Raw genomic sequence first — 9,412 nt, forward strand, 5'->3', positions numbered from 1 at the left:
GAAATATATTTTAAAAATTCACCTTCTGTTACACTACAGAGTTAGAGCTTGAGTAGAGTTTTAAGTGCAGAAAAGAAACAGTGGTCAACTTAGTTTAGCTCCAGATAGCAGTTCACAAAAGATGGGGTGGAAACATCTAAGTATGAACATATATTCATATTCATACTATTCTCTCTAATGTGAATATCTCACTGTTACTCTTTTTCTCTCTCACACTCACTCCTCTTTCTCCCCTACCTCTCTTTTTCTCAGTAATTTTAAATTCTGACCAAAGCAAGGGATGTGTGTAAATACTTTTTTAGCATAGTCTGGACTACTGAAGAGTAAATTTTTTCTTATAAAATCCTGGTAGAGGATGACTTTAGAGCTGACCGATTCATGGCTGACTCTAGAGCTGAGGCAAAGAAAATAAAAGATGAGACTGGAGTGGTACTTGTGTTGCCAGGGACTAAACACTAAAACTACGTAAGTAAGTAAAAGTGGACAGCAGCCAACTCGACAGAGTTCCCAGTGGCCAAAACCGGAACAATTTGAGCAAGAAAATGAAGTGAAAATAGTTTATGATAAGCCAAAGAATAGAATAAATATCCATGAGCTCTTACTGATGCAAATAAATAAATGAGGGAGAAGAGCAAATCTTCTTTACAGAAGACATCCAGATAATAAATGTATAAGGAATGGAGAAAGTAGAAAATTCCGTTAGAATACCACAGTCATAATTGCCATAGGCATGATTCATGGATGAATGCTACAATTAATGAGTGAAACTTTTAAGAAGAAAAGGGATATTTGTATAGCCTCAAAGTCTCTCTCCTAGGAAATGTATTGATTTCTGTGATACTTTTAATAAATGTCCACATATTCTTAGATACCCTTCCTTCAAGCAAGTGGCTGAATTCCCTTATCTTTGTTCAGGGCTAGACACAGTGCCTCATAACTAATAGAGTATGCTAGCTTTACAGTAAAGAAACCTGGCTGGTACCTTCTTCACCAGGTGATCAGGGTTTACATCACCAGTAAGGAATCATGTTGTGACCCCATGGACTATGGCCCGCCAGACTCCTCCATCCATGGAATTTTCCAGGCAAAGAATACTAGAGTGGGTTGCTATTTCCTACTCCAGGGGATCTTCCCAACCCAGGGATCGAACCTGCGTCTCTTGCATCTCCTGCGTTGGTGGGTGGATTTTTTTTTAGTATTGCACCTCTTGGGAAGCCCAAGATCTTATCTATCCCCTAGATATTATGTAATGAGAAGGGTACATCATCTCTCTGGCATTCTTTCCCAAAATGTATAACCTCAGTCTGATCATGAGAAAACATCAGAAAATCACAGACTGAGGAACATTTTACAAAATATCTAGCTAGCAGTCTTCAAGTGTGTCACGAAGGGTCTGAGAAGCTGTCATAGGTCAGAAGAGACTAAGCAGACGTGACAGTACAATGCAGCTGCCTGGACTGGATCCTGGAGCAGATAAAGACATAAGTGGAAAAAATGATGAAGTCTGAATCAAGTTTAGCCGATTGTGTTGTATCATTGTTAACTTCTCAGAGTTGATAACTGTTCTGTGATATACAAAACATGAACATTAGAAGAAGCAGGGTGATGGGAATCCTGGAACTCTTGATACAATCTTTACAACTTTTCTGTAGATCTAAAATTATTTCAGAATTAAAAGTTAAAACCCAGCTTACTGGTGTCTTCTCAATCTAAGGATATTTGTTATTTTGTAGTGTCTCTAGAGCAATTAGTTCAGAGAAATCCCTCTCCCCTTTGTAGTCTCTCTAGAAAAGGAAGATGAGCTCTTGATAACAAAACAGCTCTCACAGAGCAGGGACAGTAAATTTTAAAGGCTTGCGCTCCACCATTAGAGACAGAAACTCATCTGTCTGCTCTGTGCAGGCTGGTTCAGCCAACACCGATGGTTTGCCTTTTGTGACTTGGTACCATGGCCAGCATTTAGGTTACAAAAAGTATTCTATTAAAAAATAGAGGTGTAATTTACATGCAATACAATGCATAAATTTTGCTAAACAATTTGATGAGTTTTGAAAAAATATATTAATCTGTGTAACAACTACCCTAATGATGCTCTACAACATTTCCAACACACTTAAAATTTCCTACATGCTACTATTATGCTGTCAGTCCCCTTAACCACTTGGATCTGTACTCCAGTCCCCTTACCACTTGAATCTGTACTCCAGGCAACCATTATTCTTATTTATATCAGTTTAGATTTGTTTTGTCTGTTCTTGAAATTTGTATAAAGGAGTCACACAGTATATATTCCTTTGTGTCAGCTCTTTTTGCTCAGCATAATGTTTTTGAGATTAAACTATGTTGCATCTTTGAAAAAAGAAAAAAATACAGAGAAGAACAGCTGTGGTTCTGTCTTCTTCTGTCTTGGGCCCTTTGTTCCATTGACCTGCTAATCTCAAATCTTCAGAGGTACTAGATCTGGTTTCGTCTGACTATCTCAACACCAGATTATTGGTAGATTTAAATGGTATCAAAAGCGTGGTACTCAATAAGATGGACAAGAAGAAAGCAAAAAAAATATTTTCTTCAGTATAAAATACACTGTATTTTCTCCCCCCACCAAAAAACCCCCAATAAATCTCATTAATCCAATGTAATTATGGGTACAGATGTAAAATCTTGATTTATAAATATTTTATTCTTATTACTTGCAGCCTCTCATTAACTCAAAACAGGGTAGCAGAGCTGATTATAAAAGGCCTAACCAGATCCTGTTTTAGTAAATAATAATGTATGATTGGCTGAGGATGATTATTGTCATAGTAACCAATTAGAATTTAGATACTAAAATTAAACTCCTTCCCTGTATGCCAGTCATTCTTCTGATCTGACCATTAGTGAAAACTGTCTTTGTACACATATGGGATGTATTGTGTTTATCAGTTAGATATATTTTATTACCTGACCAAATGAGTACAGTGTGTCTGTTTTGGGAATATTATTGGTGTGGTGAATGAACAGCAATGTACTTGTTTTTGAACATGGAAATACATTTAGGTTGGCATAGTGGCAGGTGCCTGCATTTTCTGGAAAGCCTTGTTTCCCAGAGTGTTAATGTGGACAGATACAAACAGATACTTAATAATACAGCCCAACCGCTATAGTCAGACTGAGCAACACATAATTTATAGCAAATCAGATGCTAGGAACACAAGAATGATAAGCTATGTGATAAAGATGTACTGTGATCAGCAGTGAGTAAAAGTACAGACTGCACATTGATAACAAGCCATTCTTGTAAATGTGTATGATATAATTTTCTTGACAAGTGCTTTCAAAGTATATCTTTTCATGTCATCTTGGTTTCTTTAGTGAATTTGCTTAGCTTGTTTTTCTTAAAGTTTACAAGTAATGTTTCATTTCCTGACTTTATATTCAATTAAGAATTCTACTGGTGGGCTACTATGTGTCGGACACTTTCATTTGTTATTGCTCCAGTGTCCCGGTGCCTTAGAAGCTCCATTGCCCATTTAAGAAATTAGAAAAGGAAGAATCTGAAAGGTTTAGCAACCTACCTGTTAGAGCCTACTTCTGGTGTAATGTAAGTGGTTCCTGTACCCGAGTAAGTTGCCTAGGTTGGATAGAGATCATGTATCAAAAATAAAAGGAGGTAGATCCCTCGGAAGGGAGGGAGGGGAGTTGAGATTAGAATAATGAATATTTGAGGATGAATCTTCAAGTTTATTAAGTAGAACATCATTTTCTTGGGTAGGTCTGGTTCCAGTACACTGAAATGTGTTGGTCCTGTCAGACTTGTTGAAAATGCAAGTAGTCCAATCAGCTGTAATACTGAAGAAGGGAAAAGGACTACAATTTGAAAGTTTTTATGAAAACATGCACTGCCTATTCTGTGAATTGACAGCATCTTTAAAAAATTTGCTTCTCTTTATATTCCTAGGTGGTAGTGAATACGTGGGTAGAAAAGGGAGAGCCTTTCAAATAATGCTAATGAAGTTAACTGATTGCAATCTTCCATATTGTGAGGAAAAGTTGTTAGCTGTGAAAGATGAGGACAGAATTAAAATATTACTATGACTGGCATTTGATTTGAAAACTGCAAAGATAAGCTTAGATTCCTATTTATGAAAACCATCCTCACAGCCCGATGAAGTATCTTTTAAAAGCCTCTACAGTTGCCATGGATACTTGTTAGCTTTGATAGAGTAAGTTGTAATCCATATTCAATCATCTGAGGTGAAGTAGCCAAAAAAATCCACCACCTAATATCAAAAGCAGCTTCATCTCTAAATTCCTACTGTTTTGGAGATGAAAAGGGTAAATAAACAGCCTAAAGATGAGCTTTTTGGTTAATTATCACTGCTTAAAAAGCAAAATATTTAGGATGCACATTGCCTGAATCAGATCCTAATGTCTCCTCTCTTGTGTGTAACTTTTTATCTTAACCAGTAAAGGGGATCTCTTAGGTTCTGACATAGGAATGTAGATGGCAGGACCTTTCTGAAAGTTTTTGGAACCTTTGCAGATACTCAGTTTCTGAAAGCCAGAGGGACACAGACAGTATTGGAGGCACTGGTCCCTGTGGTAACATTTGCACCTGGCTCAGGAGTGGCTGGTTTCTGCATAGCTTCCTTTAACTGCTGTATATTGGCAGCCGTTTTCACTCCTATTTATAAGATGTCAGATTAATCGGCAAGTGTGCAGGGGAGTGAGTACCGCATCCTTGGGCTTGATTAGACGCTTCAGGTGACAAAGAGCTCCATGTGACGGGCCACCGAGGTGTTTTTGGCATCCCCTCATGCATCTGTCACATAATGGAGGCAAGAGCCTGTCAAATGACTTAAATATTTTCGTCAATTCTCTTTTAAAACAGGTGACAAAAGAGCTAAAACAGTATGACAACAAAATTATAGAATGCAAATTCGAGAACAACAGCTGGGTCTTTATGAGACAGAGAACAGATAAAAGTTTTCCTAATGCCTACAACACTGCCATGGGTGAGTATGACAGCCTCCCAGTGGATGGTACATGAAACCCCCCAAAAGAGGTAAGGTGTTAGAACGAACCTCTTTCACGGTTCAGCTCAGAGGGGAGAAGGTCATCCAGACTGAAGAGGGCTTGTGGCAGGTCTGTGCCTGTGACTCCAGTCCTCTTTAAACCTGTGGGCTCCTGCCAGGTGCTCAGGGGAGCAGTTTAAAGGGCAAGAAGGTGAGCTGTGGACAAGGTGAATTTGTTGAACAACAACCATAACAAAAACCACGGTAATTGCAGATCTGTTCAAAACGCTAAAAACCATCGTTTGCCAGATGGTAAAAGACAGAATTAGCAGGGGAGAATGTAATTTCCAGCTCCTAAAATAGCTTTACAAACAATGGAGAACAAAGTCAATGAAAAGCTTAAAAAAAAAAATGTAGAATTTGGTATGCTATCTTCAGGATGTGCTCTGGGTACAGTGTGATTGCTTTGGGAATTCAGAGTAGTAAGCTTGTTTCATGAGGAGCAGCATGCATTAATTATTTTTATAAGGTAAACTACTACTTCAGGCAACTCTGGATTGAGCTTTTAGTGGAATTGGAAAAAAACCAAACAAACCAAGATTAAAGGTTAATGGGATTGTGAACTTTAAGAGTGCTCAGTCAGTGAAGGTGCCGATGGTGGGATGATAAGCTTAAGAGATAATAAAGAAATTGACAGTTTGAGTTTTACAGATTAAAAGTTACTTTTATACATTCAAAAGATTCTTGTTAGAACTATTTGTGTTCAGACAGGATGAGTTAATTTCAAAAAAGAGGAGTAATTAAGCCCATGTCTTTTTTTCTAAAACCAAGTAGGTAAATACAGTTTTGATCACACAAGAAAAGGTGTTTATTTAATAGTCATTTTGTTATAATACCTTACTTCAAACAAGCTACTAAAATAAAGGAAAATATGCTTTCCCAGCTACAACAGAGCCTTAGTGTGCTGTGTTACACACGTGCCAGTGTGCACGTCTCTCTGAGAGAGAGAAAGGTTGGAGACACAGGGTGTGTTTTCTTTAGAAACTGTATTAACATGGACTGGAGTGGGATGCATTGCACGAGATCAATATGCAATACAAACTGTTTGGAAGGATCGAAAACTGTGGTGAAGACAGGCTTAAACCCAACTACTTAAACATTTTGTTCTAGAATTAATAGTGAAGAGTAACCACTAGAGGGACTTCCCTGGGGGTCCAGTGCTTCCAGTGCAGGGGACGTGGGATACATCCCTGGTCTGGGAACTAAGATCCCACAAGCCACATGGCTCTGCCGAGAAATGAAAAGCCACCAGCAATGCCCTCATTTCAGGGGTGGGGGAGAGAGGAGCAGTTTAATTCGCAGCAGGTCACCCACGTCGGCAAGATGGAACGTTCTAGCCTGTTGGGATGGAAACCTCTCCTGTCTTCATCTCCCTGGGGCAAGTCAGCTCCCTTCATGAACCCTCACATGAGACACGTGTCTCCCTTTCTCCACAGCTGTGTGCAACAGTATCTCCAACCCTGTCACCAAGGAGATGCTCTTCGAGTTCATTGACAGATGTGCAGCAGCTTCTCAAGGACAGAAGCGAAAGCATCATCCAGACCCAGACACAGAGCTCATGCCTCCACCACCTCCCAAAAGACCTTTGACCTAAAGACCTGCCTCTGACTTCAGGACTGAGAGGAAAGATGAGTGAGAAAAAATGCTGTTGTCCCATTTTTTGCAACCAGAGAAATTTAAAAAAAAAAGAGTGTGGCTTGATGTTGATATACATTTGACTTAAAAAAAAAAAGTATTGTAGCCAGTCTGTAAATATTTGGTGTTTTTGTTTCCTCAGTGCTACAATACATCATGGACTTAAACATTTTATTTATATATGATAAATTCAGCCTTACCTTGTGGAATCTGAAGATTGAAATATCTCAAGGTTTAAATGAGATCAAAATCAATGAAAAAGAGGCCTTGTTTATATATGGATAACTTTTGCTTTAATTTATAAAGTTAGCAATCTGGAACTGTGAGTGCATAGAACATTGTCTTTTTTAGAAGTTATATTTCAACTATGATAGATTTTCCTTTTAAAACATTTAGGCAGTGGCATTAAACATTCTTGCTATTATTTATCATGGATTTCCTACATCTCTGAAATTCTGATATTCAAAACCAAATGACAAAGTTGTTAAATATTGTACTGTATTAAACAGCTTGGTCTGGTTTATATCATTTTAAGTTGTTTTGGAACTGTAAAAGTAAAAAAGTAAAGCTCCATCTTGTGAATGTCATTCTTTCTAAAGGAAGTGTATCTAGTCTGTGGTTTGAACTACAGTATCAGACATACCCAGTCTGTCCACTCTGGCAGTGGTCTTGAGTCACTTCATAAAACGTGGAGATACACCGCCCAGTCCCTGTGTGGTGTTCTTCTGGGAGGCTTTTTTAATGCCAGGGCTACTTCTCCCCTACCTCGGTGGTATCGGCGCATTGTAAATTACATTAAAACACACAACTCACTGTGATGATGGGAGTGATATCAGGTATATACACAATGTTGTATTAGTTCCTTTATACAAAACTGCAAAGGAAATGCCAGCTGACTCCTTTGATTAGAAGGTAACATCAGTGGAAGAGAATGCTGTCCCTGGAAAATGCTCTCCCACTGCTAGATAAATGCAGAGGCAAAGACTAGACATCTGTAGGAACTAAACATGAAGGAAGCCAAGACATTTATTTTCAAAGCCAGAATTTTCTCTCATCTATTCTGGGAATGCTATTTCGGTTGTACATCTGAATTTTAACACATTTACTGATAGATAATGGATTTAAAGAGTGGCTAATTCGTCACGTGCCATTGTTGAGAAACTGTGTTCTGATTGGTTTGTCAAGGAACTCTTGAGAATTAGCTTACTGGAGGCCAATGTATTTATTTTTAGGGTACAGGTTTTAAGTATGTGTATTTAAAACAAATTTTCATTATCTGAATTTTATATATGTAAATGCATATATATGTGAGTATAGGCAGCAGTGTACATTCTTCTACTAAGACAGTGAGACATGAAAATCCAAACGAGTCACCTAGTAGATTGAGTATCTGATAGGATTTCTATATGAAACAGCACAGATTAACCAAAAGTGTATTTCTATTCATTCGAGTTTTAATGTTTTTAAACAAAGTTTTCTCCTGCAGTGCTTTTCTATATGAAATACTGGAGTCATGCTTGGGCTTCTCCCTTTATTGTTCCCAAGTTATGTAATGTGAATTTATTCAAAATGCCATTGTAGTGTTTCTTTCCTAGAGTACTTTTGTGTGTTTGAGTGCTACAGGGATAAAAACATCTGATTGCTACTGCAACTATTGAAAGGTGGAAATTGGTCAAGATTTCATGGTGTCTTGTACAAAATGGATCTGAAAAGCCTATGCAACTCCTGTTAGTCTGACACCTGCTTCACCAGGATTAGTGGCTCTTTTCACACAGTGTGATGCTTTCTTCCAAGCTCGTGTAAGGGCAGAAGCCTTTTGCTGATGAGAGAGCAAGCCTTTGTCAGCGGTCTTTAATGGAGTTAAAATGTTTATGGTAATTGTAACCTTTTAAATGGGTTACGTGAAAAGAGCATCTCATCTTCAGTACACTCAGATATTTTCTCTTTGCCTTTGTGCATTTTCCAGGACTTAATTTTCTTAATTTATCTCTCCCTTTCAGTTGTAGTGATGTATAGTAAGTAGATCCCATTTAGCCCCTGAACACATTACCATCCTTAGTGTCATAAAAAGTCATCCAGAAAATAATCGGGGTGGAAGTCTGGAGGCATGATTTGGGACGTCATGAAGGAAATACTTCTGTCTCAGCCCACTTCCTAATAACTGTTTTCTGACGCTGAAGTTATGTAGACAAGAATAAGAAAACTTTACTTTCCTTTGTTATCACAGATAAAAGATTTTGCTCTGTGTTTGAAAAAGATGTGGAAGACTTGACTGCCTGGCTGGTTACATTTGCTTTCCGTGAAATGCTCAGAAAATGTCAGGACATTCCTTCTCTAATTGTGTGTCAGTCCATATTGTAATAAAACTACTGATTTAAAATAACAGAAAGTGTATCTTCTTTGTTTTACTGCTGATGCTTTTGTGTCCCTTTTGTTGCTTTTATCAGATCCTCTCAACCATGCCCCTCAACATCCACCTAGTTTTGTTGCATTCTTGAGATTAGCATAAAAACTTGGAAAATCCTCTATTTTTCTTCCTGAGAAACCACGAAACTTGAAAATTATGCATCAAATGCTTCCAGGTAGGAAAAACTAATGCGTTAGAGAAAATCTTGGGCTAGACCCAGAGACCAAGTCTAGGCTCCGCCTCCTTTGGATTTCTGTCCACTCTAGGACTCATTTCTCCCCATCTATAAAGATGATCAAAAAGAACCTTCTCA

At 38.1% G+C, this 9,412-nt stretch overlaps 1 protein-coding gene across 2 annotated transcripts in view; it reads left to right on the plus strand.

Annotated features, from left to right (window-relative positions):
• Positions 1–9,081, plus strand: part of RNGTT (RNA guanylyltransferase and 5'-phosphatase) — a 249,562-nt gene extending 240,481 nt beyond the window's left edge. For both annotated transcript variants that reach the window (XM_061427844.1, XM_061427845.1), the window contains 2 exons: positions 4,874–4,997; positions 6,494–9,081. In XM_061427844.1, coding sequence (XP_061283828.1) covers positions 4,874–4,997; positions 6,494–6,651 — 282 coding nt within the window. In that variant the 3' untranslated portion in view covers positions 6,652–9,081. The remainder of the gene's footprint in view (positions 1–4,873; positions 4,998–6,493) is intronic.
• The last annotated feature ends 331 nt before the right edge of the window (positions 9,082–9,412 follow it).

The sequence above is a fragment of the Bos javanicus genome, chromosome 9 (genome assembly GCF_032452875.1).
Source record: "Bos javanicus breed banteng chromosome 9, ARS-OSU_banteng_1.0, whole genome shotgun sequence".
Lineage (NCBI taxonomy): Eukaryota > Metazoa > Chordata > Mammalia > Artiodactyla > Bovidae > Bos > Bos javanicus.